Genomic DNA, 17,858 nt, shown 5'->3' on the forward strand with positions numbered 1-17,858 from the left:
ATCGGTTATAATAAGACAAACCTCAAAGGTATCGTTATAATTTACTTCTTTTTGGGTGTCTGCTCTTTTTTTTATAATTATTAGTCGAATTCAAATACTAAAATGTTTATCATAACTCATGCATATCCCTTATTATGACTATTTTTAAATTCAAGTAAAATTTATGGAAAAAATAATTAAATATTATTTAATATTTAAAAAAAGTATAATCAATATAAGTAAATGAATAAATAAAATGAAGTAGTTAAAATTTAGAGAAAAACAATATTGAAAAAGTCAAAATTATTTTAAACAATCGAGATTTGATATATATATATATTTACTATAAGAGTGACCCGACCCGAGTAAGTAGACCATTTCCGAAGCAATGTCCCACCGCCCAAATCTGATATGAACAGTGGATTTTACTTTAACAATTCCATGGTTTTTCTTTGAAGCTCCAAATCCAATGGCAACCGTTCGATCAAACTCGATTACCGTCTTCTTCGTGGCATTCATTATCCTCACAACAGCACCATCTCCTTCCCAATCCCTCTCTTTCTCCTCTTACTTCCGTTACCGAAACCTCTTCTCCCTCTCGCACTCCCTCCTCATCGGCGTCGCCAACCTCCGCGCCGCACGCGGCGACGTCGCCGGCGCCGATCGAGCCAGATCCATCGCCGACGGCCTCGATCAGGGAACCGTCTTCGGCTTCTTGAAGCTCCTCTGGACATTGTCGTGGACGGATATGTCCTTCACGGACCTCTACGGCGCTGTTTCCGACATGAACGAGTTGCTGCGGGGCTTGACTGAGTTGACTCGCTTGGAATCGGTCGCGGAAAGGTCCGCTTGGGTTTCCCGAAATTACCAAAGTGTCCTCACCGTCTTTAAGTCCCTCTCCAGAAAGCTCCTCAAAGCGCTTGGCCAGTCGGTACGTAAAACGCGCGTTTCAACTATTTGCTTATTTTTGTTTTTTTTTGGTTAAAATGCAATTTATATTTTTTCAAACTTGGGCTTTTAATCTTCCATTTTTTTAATTATAATATTTTATTTCTCATTTTTAAAAGATTGTGACTTTAATCCCTATTTATTAATCGAGTATTTTTATCTTCTCTATTTTTTGGGGTCGAATTTTAAATATGTTAATTTATGTAGTTTATAAATATTGATTGTGATGTGTTTATTTATTATTTATAAGATTTTTTTAAAATAATTTAATTGCTGATAAAATTAATTTATTAAAAAATAATTAAAGAAATATACTGTAAATAAATCTGAAATTGATAAGAAAATTAAAATTAATTTAAAAAAAAAAAAACAAAATATCTCAATTAAAAGATGATTAAAATTATAATTTTTTTAAATGCGAAATAAAATATTTCAATTAAAAAATAAAGACTAAAATCACGAATTTAATAAAACAAGAGGATATAAAGTTTATTTTAATCTATTTTTTATTATATTGCTATTTATTATGTCTAAGTTAATGACTAAACTCCTTTTTAATAATAAGATAATAAAATAAGAATATAAGATAAATTAATTTTTTATATGATAAATTAATATAGGTTTAAATATTCTTTTCATTCATGCAATTTAGAATTTTTATTTTTATTTTTTATCCATGTAAATTTTTTTTTGCTTTAGTTTCTATAATTTATGTTTTTTTTTGTCTTAAATCACTTTAAATAATATTTTTTTCATTGTTTAAACTATTTTTTTACAATTCAACGTTATTTCTGAAAGCGCATTTAGGACAAAATAACACATTTGTACCGGAATTGAAGTGAATTTTTTTTGAAAGAACGAAAAACAATAAAAGCTAAATTACAGTAAAAAAAAACATATTTAAACTATTAATACATGTACAAGTTATAAATTTTTTATTTGATATTTTAAAAAACTGATTTTAACTTAGAAAAAAAGGATCATGTATTGTTACTTGATAGTGTAAAATAATTGTTATGTCTGTTAGTATTTTTTACAATAATTATGTTACGTTAAAAGTTATATCAGTAACTAATTGTAATTAGATATTGTAAACATTCAGTGCATTACTAATAAATTCTTTAACTTATATATAAATTAATTAATTTTAACTCATGAAAGAAATTTAATTTATTTTATCTACTAATTAAGAAGTTTGCCACAAGAAGCGAAACGGCTGTTATATACTATGACAGACATAACATTGTTGTACGTGGTTATTGCGTTAGTGATGGGATTTTAGCATTATGGAATGACAGGGAGTGATGAGGGAAATAGGGGAGACGTTTCAGAAAGAGGTGGTGGAAGGTGGATTAATCAGGGATTGCCTTGAATTGGGTAACAATGATCTAAAGGCTTTGATTCAGATTGTCAAGGATTTGTTGTTGCAATTCTTTCCTGTTCGTGATAAAGACCATGATCTATAGTTAGGAATGTGAAACAATTTTGGACCACACTGAGGTTTTTTTAAGGATTATAACTGCTTCATTTGCTTATAAGTGACCAAATTCAATTTCTTTGTTTGCTTTTTCAGTTTGTTTTTCTTGGAATACTATATTTCAGCATGAATTAACGGTTAAATTTACTGTTATAACCATTGAACGAGGAAATTCTGAACATGAAGTGTTGGTTATAAAGTTTGTCTGAGAGAAGCTTAGATATGAATTTCATTCAATTGGATAAAGCTTACAGCAGAATCTTTAGCTTCATTTTCATTTCTCTCTCTATGACTTTTACATTTAAATGTTATTTCTCCCTCAGCATTTGTTTTCTTTTTTCATTCCTGGATTTTTAGTTCATGTTTTAATTTAAAAAGAACAAAATAATTATCAAAAAGTATTCTCTGTGAAATTAGCCCAAACAAGAACTACATAAATATTAAATAGATAGATAATAGCCTACTTTTGTTTGGGCAAAAATTCTTCCAACATGGCAATTCATGCTTGTAAGCCAGAGATTCCACTTCATTGTTTATCTGCGACCACCACTAGGCTTATCTCCTTTCCAGGTGCCACAAAGAGCAGCTTATAGTAAGAAGAAATTCTATCAAAAATCAAAATAGAGGTATTGGATCGAAACTGTTTGGATCAAAGTAGAAGAAATTCTATTCCCACTACCAACCCTTGTTATTGGTACTACCAACCTTGGAAAATTTCTCTTTTGCTCACTCACCAAATATGATAGAGGACTATAGAGAGTCTCAAATATATTCTTCAGTTTGTTGATGCTAAAAATTAGATCTGTAGATTAGGATTTCATCAAAATCCTCACACCCCTTTCCCTTTACCTCAAATCCCAAAGTCTCTCCCCCACCCCGTGAATGGGTCCCCGCAGTGCCACCCATCCTCCCACAACTCCCACCTAGCCTAGATCCAAAACAAATCTAAGTGTTTTGTGATGTTGTTTGTGTTTGTGTTGTCTACAGGGAAAGGGCTGGGGAGGGGAAAGGACATTTTAGTTTTTGGTCAAAATGAAATTACATTTCCGTTTTGGAAGGGGTGGGAATTTTAAAAAATAGAATTACTTTTTTTTTTTGTAAAAAACAAAAAAATGAAAATTCAATTTTGTTTCGTAAATTTTTAAGCGTGTAATGAAAATGTGCTTTTGTTATATAAATGAGGGTGAAAAAATCAAAATAATAGAAACACTATTTCGTTGAGCAAGTGTGCAATAAAATTGTATTTTTATTATGTTTTGATTTTTTCACCTTCATTTACATAAAGGAACATGTTTCCATTATGTTTTCGTCCAAGGTACAATTTGTAGCTAGAATGTACCACATGGGTAGTGCCAATAACAATTTAGGTAGTGCCAATAACAACCCCCAATATGTTTTAGGCTCTTGTTATTTTCACCCACATTTTTGCTAACCCCCCATTCTACCTCCCGACTCCCATTATACCATTTTCATGTACATCCTTTTTTGTTTTCCGAAATTAAATATATTTATTCTGAAAATATATCTCTAAAACTATAGTTTATAATTTTGGAGATACACTTCTGGAAGAGAAAAGGGTATAATGTTTTATACAATGCATGTACATGTAGTCCAATACCTAAAAGTCAGCAAAATTCAAAAGTGCTAATCCACTTATCTTAATGGGCCAATCAGGCCATACATTAGTTATATGTCACGTAAAATAACTATTGAAATAAGTAGCAAATAAAAAAAAAAAATACAATGTAAGCGGCTTATTCAGGGTAACCAAATTAAGTTTGAGAATGGCGTCAAATTATTATTTTCTCTCAATAATATCTGGTGCCACTAGGTGCAGTAACAGAAGGAAGGATAACAAGTTATCATGGACACTTTTTAGTTCATGTAGGACTCCCTGAAACTAGTATTCACTAAGTCACAATAGGAAAATCATGAACATCAAGATGACTAAATTGAAATTTTGGTTCCTTAAGTATTGTAATCATATGATTTTAGTCTCTTAAGTATCAAGTTTCAATTGTCTCAATTAGGTCATTCAAGTATGGTAAACATGTGACTTTAGTCCTTCAAATTCTAATTGTGCTAATTGGAATCTCCTAGTATTGTAATGGTATAATTTTAGTTTGTCAAATTTCATAATTATGTGATTGAAACTAATTTTTGGGGAACAAAAATCTCACAATTATTATACTTGGGAGATTCAATTGTTACAATTGAAATTTGAAAATTAAAATTACATATTTGTGATACTTAACAAATCCAATGTCACAATTAAAACCCAAAGATTTAAAATCGCACAATTGCCTTAAGGGTCGAAAATCCAATTAAGTTTATAAAGATTAAAAAAATTAACATAGAGAAACACAAGTCAACATCTAAAGATCCAAAATAAACAACAATGTCCCTTTTACAGAAAACAAAAAAATTAATTCTACATAGACTAATTATGAGCAATAAAATAAACACAAGACAAATAAAAATAGACAAATTTTTTTTATATAAACTAAAATTTGAAATCTAAAATTTTATCGGGACCAAAAATTTATTTGACCCAAAAATATATTATCGAGAATTAAAATCTTCAAACATAGAATCAATTTGCTACAAGATAATTGTTACAAGAGTTATTAACATCAACTTGTTAGGATTAAGATCTTCAAACATATAACATCAATTTGCTATAAGATAGTTGTTACAACTAACAAGAGTTATTAACATTAACTTGTTAGGACTTAGGAGGGATCCTAATACTACCGGGTTGACATGCTTGATGCTTATCAACATTGACAAACTGCAAATGGGTCAAATTTGGTACCTAATGTAATATATTAACTGAATTGTGAGTAGCGAAGAAGGTGCTAGCCTTATGTCACACTTCATAGTTGGCTATAGTTAAGTATTAACTACAGTTGTTAACCTTAATTCTACATAGTCCCTAATCCCTTGCTCTTTCTTCTCTCTCATTAACCGACTCACTATACAGTCACATAGCTATAGATATATGGATACGAACAAAGGCAATTGGGAGAAATAAACACATAGCTAGGGAGGTGTCTATCCAATATCCATAGACCATAGTTCAATAGTTCTATCTATATATTTATAGCTATAGCATAAATTTCCATCTCACATAATTCCAACTATTTTTTGGTTGAGTGAATTCACTCAAATCGTATATTATAAATCTCACGTTCAATAGAACAAAAATAAAGAAATAAATTAAATGTTATACTTTAGTTATGATTTTCTTCCACTTAATTAAATTAATTAGTCTTTTAGGTTGTGAGTACATAATTTTGCTTCACTCCTTAATCTAAAGGAAATTAAGCAACAGTTACGGTCTTATGCAACAACTGTGCTAAAATGCAAGATTAGTAAATAGATATTCCAAATATTTTATGAAGAAAACTTCAAAGGAAAAAGTAAATAGATTTATATTTCTTAAAAAAATTTAAAAGCATTTAATACTACATAAAAGGAATGGTATATAAAAATTATTATATCAAACACATCATTAACATTTATTATTTTTGTCTATTCTTTTCTCTCTATCATATAATGTATCACCTATATATATGCATGTTTATACTTCTTCCTTTCTCCCTCCATGTGTTAGGTATCCATGGATGATATTCCTAATACTTTATTTATCTAGTAAAAGAATTTTTAATAAGAGTTGCTTATGTGATTTTTAAACTTAAGAACTAGTTTTTATCATTATAATATTTGATGTGACAATTCTTATATAAGAACTGATGCTTTTGTTCTTAACAATCCTTAAGAATTGTGAGAAAACCATAAGATTTATTTGAAGTTATTAAAAATTATACCATGGAGAGAAAACTTGTTAGAATGATTAAATCTCATGCGACTAATTAGCTTGTAGGGCCAAAAAGCAAAGCAAGTTAAAGAACTCAACCATGCTTATGTCATTGGAAATGCTCTAAGTAGAAAGATATTATAAAAAATTAATTTTGTTCATGTTTTAATACTAAAAATCCAACTTGTTAGTCAATGCATATACGCGACAGCCAAAATCATTAAATTTTACTATCAAGTTGTAACATTTATGAATAGTTGGCTACTTTCAAGGCATGGACCGACCATCTCAAGGCATCTAGTCTCTAAGTTTTTTTTTTTTTTTTTTTTTATCAAATACTCTTAACTATTAAAAGAAATAAGTATAAAAATAATTTTTTAATTATAATATAATTAAGCATTTCATTTTTCATTCAGAACGCCATGCATGTTTTTATTTCCTACCTTAGTTAATATTTTAAGGATATTTATTAATAAATATCTTAAAATTTCATAGTTAAGGTAAAAGAAAGATAATGCACACGAATTATTTCATTTTTGTTTTTTTATTAATCGACAAATATTAATTATTAATTTATTAATTTTTGTTAGTAGAAAGATTAGATTCACAATCTTTTTCTTTTTTCTTTCCTTCTTAATCATTCAATCAACCTTGTATCTTTATTATCTCATTTTTGTAATTGATGTTTTGCTGATAAATAATAGTTAAAGAATTTAAAATTAAAATTAAAATTAAAATATTTATCTCATTAAGAATGAAACAAAATCATTAATTATTGTTAAACAATTTTGACTTAATATCTTTGAATACTTATCAACAAAACTTTAAAATATAATTACATTTAGTAGTGAATTTATTTTCTACTATATATCGTTCAAAATGTTATTTTCATTAATAAGTTTGCACATTTTATTTAGTAAAAATATTTTAAAGATGAATCTGATCATGAAATTGAAAGAATTAATATATTCTCAATTTCTTAAAATGCCGTACGTATAAAATGAAACAAAATTCATTATTCTTAATAAATGGAGGATAGCGAGACTTAGCGTGATGAAGCTGGCGTCCATTGGATTCATGTCATTTTCTCGTTAACTTTTTACTTTCGAATTCGAATTCCCCGTTGTTCCAGGTACCTGCAAATTTTAATTTTGTGTGGTACTCGGCTTTTCAATTTTTGCGGAACACTAACAGCCATGGAAAAAGTAAACGCAGGGAGTGCTATAGAAGAAGGTTAGGCCATCTCCATTTTAACTATTTTTTCTTCTTTTTTTCAGTTTTGAGGTACTTAAATGTAAGGAAAGAGTAAAAGCAGGGAGTGCTTTAAAAGAGGGTTAGGCCTTCTCCATCTAAGTTTCTAACGATAAGTTTTTTCATTTTTGAGGTACTTAAATGCAAGGATGGTGACAAGTTGAGTTGGTTAGGGTTTAGGAATATTTATATCGATCTATCGACCAATGTTAATCGATTTGGGTAGGATTGGATTTTTTAAAATCTTTTTGTTCTTGATTCTTGAACCAAACCAATCCTTTGGATTGGGTCCTAAGTCACTTAATAAAATAAAAAATGGAAAATATAATATAGAATGAAAGGAAAGAAAGAATTTAAGGTCGGAATTATAAAATTACACAATACAAAAATCATAGAATTAATCAATATAAAAAAATAAATTTGAAGAATAAATGTCAGGTGGAATAAAAAAGAATCTCTATAATATATAATAATCAAAGAAAATTTGTAGAAATTGAATATCAAATAATCGCACCAGCGATCTCCACAGTTGATGGAAACCATTTGCTAACAATATCAATGATAAATTTCTCCATATCTCTTCTGGAATCAATAGTACACAAGGCAACAAATACACAATTGATTTCAATAACATATATAACTTGGAGAAATGGTTCTTCGGGAAGACAAACCAATTATAATTTGAGGTGAAGTCTTGTGAATAAAGTTGTGAGCATTGGACCACCAAAAACAAAAGCGCAAGTAATTAATAGAAACAAAATGTAACAAACTTGAGTAAGCGATTTCAAGCATCTAAAAAAGTCCAAATAATGCTGGCTATATTACACCAGAGTATCACCATTACTTGAAATAAAGCTTGAAGATTTGCATAATTACCATTGAAGACAAATATACAACACTGGTTGAAAATCTATGTAAAACAAAGGAAAAATGAATGAAAATGAACACTAGAGCCGGCCTATACAACAAAATTTTTCTTTAGGGTAGGTGGTAGCACTCTAATACGTAATACCATGTTAAGAAACATGGCTCACAAGATGAGAAATTGTACGTTAATGATAAAATAAGAAAAAATAATTATATCAACACATTTACATAACATACTCAGAAAGTATATATAGCTGACTAGTAACTAAATTTTAACTAATTTTTGACTAATTATACCTATAAGTGGTACATTGCTAGCTAATGCCGGATTGTGATTGAATTTCACACTATATCCACGTTAATTTATTGCTCCTAACAAAAATATCCCTCATTTCAGAAGTTCCTTCTACTACTATATATAGCTTTGCTATTTTCAAAAGTTCCTCATCCTCTCGTGCACTTAACTCTTACATATATATATACACACACACAATAGTTAATTTGTTGTTGCTTCAATTCGTTTCTTGCGTCAAATTAAGTCATCTGGGGAGGCTCATAATGAATATAGGGTTAGTGGTAATAGTGGCTGTGGTATTGTGGAGTGGGGTTGCAGCTGCACAAGCACAACGAGTACCTTGCTACTTTATTTTTGGAGACTCTTCGGCAGATAATGGGAACAACAACCAGCTTTGGTCAAATGCAAGAGCTAATTACCTTCCTTATGGGATTGACTCCTCTGTTGGCCCAACTGGAAGGTTTTCCAATGGGAAAACTACTGTTGATGTAATCGGTGAGTCAGTTAATTTAGAGTGTTTTTCTTCTTCTATAAAACATAGTTACTATTTTTTTATAGTTGATATAATAATTACTTAGTTGTTAAAATTCAAACGTATTTTTAATTAGCTTATAAAAATTGCAAGTTACTTGAGAAGAATATAAGCATAGTATCATACTGTTAATAAAATCAAGCCAGCTGAGTTTGAGAAAAAAAAATTGAAGAGAATAAAATAATTAAGATTATAACGTATAAATTAAATATAATGATTTTTTTATGATACCATCTTTATGAGTGATTTTGAGTATTTAATAATACTATTCAATTATTGATTATTTTCTTAATTGATTAACTTTTTATATTATCAAAGTATTTTTTTTATAATAGAATCCTTAGTTATTTATTTATTTATTTAAACTCGTATACCCCTTATTTGTTACTGAATACAAAAATGAACTTATCTGTAAATTATTTTTGTGAAAAAAATTACAAGACACGTTAATTTTTTTTAATTCAAAATAAAATGTATAAAAATATGCAGAAAATATTGCTTTTTTAAATGATTTTTCCATGAATTTTAAAAAATATAGAGATTGATCAGGGGGTCATGCTCCTATACCCACAATGAAACATACTCCAACGTATTGATTACAATATTAACTCTTAAAACTTGTTTCACATGTACATCACTATACTTAGTATTAGGTATGATAATTAAATTCGAATTTGCATATACCTGTAAGCTATCTAATTTTGATTCGATTTTGATGGAAAAAGTATAGTATTTGACTGGAAGTACAATAATAAATTACACCTTGAATATAATGTATTTTAATTAAGAAGATATGGCAATACTCCCTTTGAGTTACTCCACTTTAGGGGTAAGCCTACCCCTGGAGGAATACCAAGCACATCGGTTTCTTTGGTTGCATTGATTTACTTTGGACTAAGAGCTAAGTGGTAGAAGGCAAGTAAAGAAGCAAAGGGCATACCACTAGAAAAATAAACTGTCTCATCAGATATTTTTTAACCAGAAATGTTGATTCAGTAATAAAAAGAAACGAGATAAAAGTAGGAGCTATATACATATATATATGTAAGTATATGAAATAATTTATAACTTTAATTTCTCTTGAGATTTAACAGCTGAGCTTTTGGGGTTGGCCGGTTTCATACGTCCCTATGCAAGTGCTGGAGCCCGAGACATATTTTACGGAGTCAATTATGCTTCAGCAGCTTCCGGAATTAGAGACGAAACTGGACAACAATTGGTACGAGTTATTTAGTTAATTTGGCTTATAACTTGTTTTTTCTTCACTAATTTGGTAACCATAGGGTTATTATTTGCTCTAAAAAATCATTTTTGTTTTATACAATATTGTAGGGAAGCCGTATCAGTCTTAGAGGGCAGGTGCAAAACCACATAAGGACGGCGTACCAGATGTTAAATTCACTGGGAGATGTGAACAGAACTTTAACTTACCTGGGCAGGTGCATTTATTCAATTGGAGTGGGTGGCGATGATTATCTTAACAACTATTTCATGCCTCAATTCTATCCCACCAGCAGGCAGTACACACCAGAGCAGTATGCTAATCTTCTTCTCCAATCATATGCTCAACTACTCGAGGTTAGTCTCGCTTTCATCACGACTACTGTTTTCAATTATCCATAGTTCCAACTAGGGTGTGCAAAAATGAACCCAACTGTTTTGCTGGAATCCCTAAACAGCTTGATTCAAACTAGTTTATATGCACCTCCTACTTCCAATTAGTCATTCTTTGTTACAAAGTCTAAAAATATTGGAAAATGTTTAATGAATACACAAAGGCCAAAAACCTATTTAACACCTAGAGAGAGAAAAAAAGAAAAAATATAAATATAATAAGATTTATGATATAATTGAAAGATAAAGAAAAATGAAAGGTATTAACAAAATATTTAAAATAAATGATGGTTCATGTATTATTATTAAAAAACAACATTAATAAATAGTGTTAAGTGTACTTATCATCTACCTTCTTTTTAAATTTCACAATTTTTATTCCACAAATTTGATCCAGTATTAATTGTGAAATTTTGCTGCATTTTGTAACGTCTATTATTTAATAGAAATATAGACAAGACATGAGGTGCATTGTGACGTTGTGCTGACACGACACTCTAGTCCAATGTCATTATTTTAGCATTTTTATTAAATATTAGATGTTAAGTTAATAAAAAACTAAAATTTCATAATTAGTGGAAATCAAATTTGAAAAAAATGCAATTAAGCCTTATACACATAAACAACCGCAAGGACACAAGAGAAAATAAATGATTATTTTGTGCTTGTGATCCAGGTTCTGTACAACTATGGGGCAAGGAAAATGGTATTATTTGGGATTAGTCCGATAGGTTGCACCCCTTATGCATTGGCCCAAAGCAGCCCAGATGGTAGAACATGTGTGGAAAGACTGAATTCTGCAACCCAATTATTCAACACCGGATTGAGATCTCTTGTTGATCAACTCAACAACCGGATTCCGAATGCAAGATTCATCTATGTAAACGTTTATGGTATCATGCAAAATATCATAAGCAACCCATCGTCCTTTGGTAATAATTTTTTGCCTAAAATATTTGCTATTTGATCGATCGAGAGTCAAATTTTGGACACAGTTGGTGCTTATTTTGTTCCCATGCATGTGGTCTCAAATTTTTAGGTGTCAGAGTCACAAATGTTGGGTGCTGTAGGGTAGCAAGCAACAACGGTCAAAGTACATGTGTGCCCCTGCAAACCCCATGCTTGAACAGGAACGAGTACCTGTATTGGGATGCATCTAATCCAACAGAGACCGCCAATACTATCATTGCTAGGAGAGCTTACAATGCTCAATCTACATCGGATGCTTTCCCTATTGATATTAATCGCTTAGCTCAGATCTAAATAGGGTCTAGTAGTGGCAATAAGCTCTAGTAGTTGCAATAAGCGGTGCCATAATAACAGTGACTGACTGTAATGTGTAATTTTTGGAGAAGAAAATGATATTTTTTAATTGAGTTTAATGTTGATGCACTGTATTGTTACTTAATCATAGATAACAGTTTAAGTCATTTAATTATAAATCACAGTTTAAATATTACTTTAAGATAATTATTTTAAAAGTTAATAAATTTATCATATATAATAGATTTTGATTAAATGATGTTATAAAACTTTTTTATAATGTGAGTACATATTTTTTTCTCTTTTTAATTACTGATTGATTGATTAGAATTGTATGAGAAAATTATATAACCAGAGCTAATTAGGGAAGATCTTATCTACTTTGATTATAAAATAAATATAAGGATACTATGGGGGAGAAAATAAGAAATAATCAAATAATTAAGATCATATTACTTTGAATAATTTGATCTTGATCTTATTCTTTACTATCTAATTTTTCTAGAGCTTTTATTTAAAACTTAAAATAAAAACACATACAACTATCAACTAAACTCCCTAAATTGGTGTATAGATGTTCAATTTAATTGCTTATAAAGAATTCAAAACTTAGGTCTATATAGTCTTTTTGTAATAATGTTTGTCATTTGTTGTAAAGTACCAACAAATGACAAACAAATTAGGTCAAAATTCACCTTCTCATTTATAAAATGTCTATCAATACCTATATATGTTTGATTTGATGGTATTAAATTATGTCATGCTATCATAATAAATACTCATTTCAATGTTGTAATTGCAATACAACTTCATATGGGAGAGTCACATGAATTTGTATCTCATAATTTTTTAAGCCATAGAATTTTCCAAACTCTATGTCATTGTCCTATACTCAATCTTGTATTACTTTTAGTCACAACATTTTGTTTTTTTTCTTCTCCAAGTAACCGAATTTTCCAAACAAATTAATGTACAATAACTAGATGTTGACTTTCAGTTAGTAATGAATCCAATACAGTTTGCATATCTAAACACTCAATGCCTAACTGCTCAATTTTCTTAAAATCAATCCTCTATCCATAACACATTTCAAATACCCCAAAATCCTTTATATCGTCTTTAGGTGTTCGTCATATATGTGGAGTGCATGCGTTGACTTGCTAAACTTATTGCAAAGGCTATATATGATCGGGAATGAGATAAATAAATAATCTGTCCACTATTTTTTGGTACTAAGTTATATCTACTAGATTGTCTTCACTTCCAAGTTTTTGATTAAGATCTATAGGAGTTTTAGCCGACATGCAAACCATCATAGTTTTCTTGAGAAGATTTGGAAAATACTTTCCGTGACATAAAAATTCCTTTCTTTTGAACTTGAAATTAACCTCCACCTTCAAGACTCCAAAACATATTGTAATGTCGTCGCGCACATTCATTTTTCTCCACATATAAGAATGTTTGACAAATGTTATATGCTCACTTTGACATCATTGAACAAGCTTGCTTCTTAACAAAATTGGGGAAATTAAAGCTCTCAAACTAAGCTCTAAGTGATTGTTTCAATTCATAGAGATTTTTGAAGCCTGAATACTTTTTTTTTTTGGTTAACACGTGATTCAAAATCCAAGGATTCATCCACATAGACTTTTTCCTCCAAATCTCCATTTAAAAAGGAATTCTTCACATTTATCTATTGTAATGGCCAATTTGCAAGTAATGACGAAAGAACTCTAATTGCAACTAATGGGCAATTTATAAATCTCTAGTATAATCTCCATGTCCATACTTGGTTAATGGTTAGTTTAGTCACACCATTTTATATTGACATGGAGTATGGACTACATTACAATTGGTGCTCAATGTATCACGGACGCAAAATGTCAACGACAACATGCTCAAAGCTGCATGGAGAGTTTTTGCTTGACCAAGTATTTTAGACTTTTTGCTTTAAATGCACAATAGTCGGTATGACGGCCCAAATCATTGAATTTTACTACTAATCTACTTACAATTATGATTACTTGACAACTTCCAAGCCATCCACCCACCGTCTCAATTATATTTTTTTTATCAAATACTTTTAAGTGTTAAAAGAAGTAAGTATATAGATTTTTTTTAATTATATACCTTAATAAGTTAGGAGTATTTCATTTTATCAGAATCCTCCGTCCGCATCCATGCTAACTGTCTTATAATTTGGCCATACGAACTGGGTTTGATCCTGATTAAAAAAATTATTTATTTTTCACTCAAAATATTATGCCTTTTATGGAATATTTTAGAAACTGGGAGTAGATTAGCGACTTAGCGGGATGAAGCTGTCCTCCATTGGATATCTATTTCATTTTCTTGTCAACTTTGGTCGAATTAATTCCCCACTGTTTCAGATACCGCTGCAAACATTAATTTTCTTTTCCAAATTCAAAATTGTTTGGTACTCTCTGTCTTCCATTTTCTGCAGAGCTCTAACAGCAGAAGGCTAGGGAAAGTAAACATATGCAGGAAGTGCCAGAAAAGAAGGTCATCCATCGATAGATATAAATATATAGAGAAATAGAGAGAATTATTAGTTTATCAAATTTTATAAAATGATGTATTCATTAACTTTTATTTGGTTAATTTTGGTCCCTATATATTGTTTTTATCTTAAATTGTTTTGGTCGTTATAAATTTATTTTTTCCAAATGGACCTTGTAAAATTCTTCTTTTTGTTTCGATCAATGCTATTTTGTTTTATTAATCCTTTAATATATATCCATCTTTCATTTTAGTCACTATAATAGTTGTTTTTTTTATGCTTGTCACTGTAATAATTTGTTCATTTTGAATAAATCTCTTTGAATAATATTTAAGGACTAAAAACTAAAATACAAGGACTAAAGTAAATAACAAGAACAAAAAAATAAAATACAAGGACTATTTAAAAAAAACAATTCTATAAGTACCAAAATCAAATAAAAGCAGTCTATTTGATAAGAGAATTACAGAGATAAAAACATTTTTAAACGTACACTTTATACCCGTTAAAAAAACTAATAGAAAGTAAAAATTATAGACGTATAACAAATTTAATAATTTGTAACTATATTTAAACATTCCTTAAATGTTCTTAATGTTGTGTTTTGTTTCAGGAAGTAAGCTAGCTAAATCCTTACAGTTTTATTAAAAAAAAAAAAAAGAGCAGAAGGAAAATGATTGACGTTGATTTGAGATTCATATCGTCGTATATCTTCTATATGAACATTAGTGCCGATTGAACGCAGCCAATAACTAAGAAATAAGTGTTTAGACCATATATTGAATGCCCTTAATTAGGAAAGTGACTCGTTTCATATATAAGGTCTTCTATTTGGCTAAATTTACTTAATTTATCTACAGTGGTATGTACTATTGCAGTCATAATTTGGACCCACTGGGGCCTGGTCTTGTGAAGAGTTTATGAGTTCAAACTCCATTATGAATTTGTGATTGTCACCGTATACAAAAATAAATGAATTGCATTCATAATTGGGAGTTGAATTCTGATCATCGCATGCACTTGTGCTTGTAGTCCACGCATCCCGAATGCAGTACTGCAGATGTGATTGCAGAAACATTTGTGCAAAAACTATTTGCGCGTAAATTTTTTTGTAGGTAGTAATTGAACTTAATTATAATATAACTCATGCAAATGTTTAACTAATTAAGTCCTTATTTGCGCGAGCAAGTTGGGTTTTAAATTAAATTATCTACAATTGTGTAACATTGATTTTTAATTCATAAATTAAAAAAAAGGTTTTGTTGGAGTATATCTGTAGATAATTGGCAGAAAAACCTCCACACTCGGCAGGCCGAATCTATGTCTGGCAACGGAAAAGGATAATTTTTTTTTACACTTTTTTTAGTCTTCAATTACTATATTTTTTTAATTTTCCTTTACACCTAGTCTACAATTATCATCTCTCCCATCACACTATTAATTGAAATATATATTATCATAGTACTAACTTAATTTTCCAAGTTTAGAACATAACTCGATCAGTTATTACTCAACTTTCATTAAAAACCTTCATGCCACGTCGTGCCCAATTAATACGATGATGAGTGATGTTCACCCTACACCAGTCATGAACATCTCTACGCAGCTGAAATGTGAAAATAGCAAAATGACAAGTGGCGATATAATTTAATGTGCGCATGCCACTAATTGTGAAAATATCATTCATATATATAAGCCATCTAGCATTTTTCTCTTTTCCTGGTAAAACAAATTATGCAAAATTTTATGGTGATCTTGTAATGCCTGAATTCCCATCACTGCAAAAACGCAATTAATTTCACATTAAAGACTTGAGAAAAAGGTGATGGCATTGGTACACGGCTAATGCCAGGATTGTCGTCATTGATTTTCACATTATGTCTGCGTGAATTTAATGCTGTAGATTTTGGTCATGCTGACCTATTAAATTTCTGTTCATTTTTGTTTCTGATACATTAACTGTTTATTATTCTTATAAATAGACTTTACATTTTACATATTATTTTAGACATTATAATGTGAATTTGTATTCATCAATAAAGAAAGTGTTTTGATTAATTATATTCTAAAAAGAATTCAGAATAAATTGATGTGACGAGCCTGCAACAAAAAATCATGGTATCTATGAAGTTAAAAAATTGACAGGCGAAAATGATTTTGTCTTATGACAATTGAAGATGAGAGTATTGCTTGTAGGGTCCCACTGCAATCATCTTGAGTCTTAGAAACAAGGTATTAAGACAGATCTTGAAAGAGAAGACAATAATTGGAATTAGGCCGAAACTAGAAGGTTTGTACATGACCAAATCTTTGATAAATTATCTTTATCTTAAACAAGCCTTATATTCATTCAAGATGCAAGAAGATAGAACTCTGGAATCTCAATTGGATGTCTTCAATAAACTGATTCTTCAATAAATGATTATGGATTAGATTTGTGCTGGTAATTAGAAACTGGAATAAGGTTCATAAATTTAAAACTGAATTGTTTTTTGCTTGTGATTCATATTATGTACAACTATGGGGCAAGAAAAAATGGCCTTATTTTGGGGTTGGCCAAATAGGTTGCAGCCCTAATGCACTGGCCGTCTGGCCCAGAACAGCTCATATGGTAGAACATGTGTGGCAAGAATCAATTCAGCAAACCAATTATTCAACAACGGATTGAGATCTCTTGTTGATCAACTCAACAACCAGCTTACGGATGCAAGATTCATCTATACAAACGTTTATGGTATCTTTCAAGATGTCTTAAGCAACCCATCTTCCTATGGTAATTATTTTCTGCCTATCTAGAACATTTGGTAATTTGTTGAGAGTCAAAATTTGGACACAGTTTATGCTCATTTTGTTCCAATGTTGTCTTAAATTTTCAGGATTTAGGGTCACAAATGCTGGATGCTGTGGGGTAGGAAGGAACAATGGTCAAGTTACATGCCTGCCTCTGCAAACCCCATGCAGGAACAGGAATGCTTTCCTGTTTTGGGATGCATTTCATCCAACTGAGGCTGCCAATACTATCATTGGTAGGAGAGCTTACAATGCTCATTCTGCATCAGATGCTTACCCTGTTGATATCAATCGCTTAGCTCAGATCTAAGATTCTAATTTAAAGAGGGTCTTGTTGTGGCAATAAGCTATGCCACAATAACTATAATTGTAATGTTTGTGAGGTCTTAGCTTCTTTTTCTTATTCAGATTTTAAATGTGTGTTCACAAGTCTAAGTGTAATTTGGCATTAAAATTTTGGTCAAGATTTGCATATTGGCAGTGAGTACTTGTTGGCTGATA

The 17,858-nt window shown here is 30.2% G+C and overlaps 2 protein-coding genes across 4 annotated transcripts; both read left to right on the plus strand.

Moving 5' to 3' along the window:
* Positions 1–328: 328 nt before the first annotated feature.
* LOC114374641 lies at positions 329–2,675 on the plus strand. Of its 2 annotated transcripts, none has more exons than XM_028332307.1 (2): positions 329–910; positions 2,210–2,675. In XM_028332307.1, exons 1-2 carry the CDS (start codon positions 449–451, stop codon positions 2,297–2,299), a joined length of 552 nt encoding a protein of 183 aa, XP_028188108.1. In that variant the 5' UTR covers positions 329–448; the 3' UTR covers positions 2,300–2,675. The 2 variants fall into 2 exon arrangements, with proteins under 2 accessions (XP_028188108.1, XP_028188107.1); XM_028332306.1 differs by having other exon boundaries at positions 330–910; positions 2,226–2,641.
* A 6,028-nt stretch (positions 2,676–8,703) lies between these two features.
* Positions 8,704–17,667, plus strand: LOC114376676 (GDSL esterase/lipase At1g29670-like). 2 transcript variants are annotated; one of them, XM_028334895.1, is made up of 5 exons: positions 8,704–9,132; positions 10,264–10,388; positions 10,502–10,747; positions 11,460–11,715; positions 17,444–17,667. In XM_028334895.1, the coding sequence occupies exons 1-5, from the start codon at positions 8,901–8,903 to the stop codon at positions 17,665–17,667; spliced, it is 1,083 nt and encodes a 360-aa protein (XP_028190696.1). In that variant the 5' UTR covers positions 8,704–8,900. The 2 variants fall into 2 exon arrangements, with proteins under 2 accessions (XP_028190696.1, XP_028190695.1); XM_028334894.1 differs by lacking the exon at positions 17,444–17,667 and adding an exon at positions 11,823–12,165 and having other exon boundaries at positions 8,720–9,132.
* Positions 17,668–17,858: the final 191 nt, after the last annotated feature.

The sequence above is a fragment of the Glycine soja genome, chromosome 11 (genome assembly GCF_004193775.1).
Source record: "Glycine soja cultivar W05 chromosome 11, ASM419377v2, whole genome shotgun sequence".
NCBI classification, from domain to species: domain Eukaryota; kingdom Viridiplantae; phylum Streptophyta; class Magnoliopsida; order Fabales; family Fabaceae; genus Glycine; species Glycine soja.

Coding starts and splice junctions, on each gene's coding strand:
- LOC114374641 (XM_028332306.1), top strand. CDS start 449: ATGGCAACCGTTCGATCAAACTCGATTACCGTCTTCTTCGTGGCATTC. Junction 911..2,225: donor TCAAAGCGCTTGGCCAGTCG/GTACGTAAAACG, acceptor ATGGAATGACAG/GGAGTGATGAGGGAAATAGG.
- LOC114376676 (XM_028334895.1), top strand. CDS start 8,901: ATGAATATAGGGTTAGTGGTAATAGTGGCTGTGGTATTGTGGAGTGGG. Junction 10,389..10,501: donor ACGAAACTGGACAACAATTG/GTACGAGTTATT, acceptor ACAATATTGTAG/GGAAGCCGTATCAGTCTTAG. Junction 11,716..17,443: donor AAGCAACCCATCGTCCTTTG/GTAATAATTTTT, acceptor TTAAATTTTCAG/GATTTAGGGTCACAAATGCT.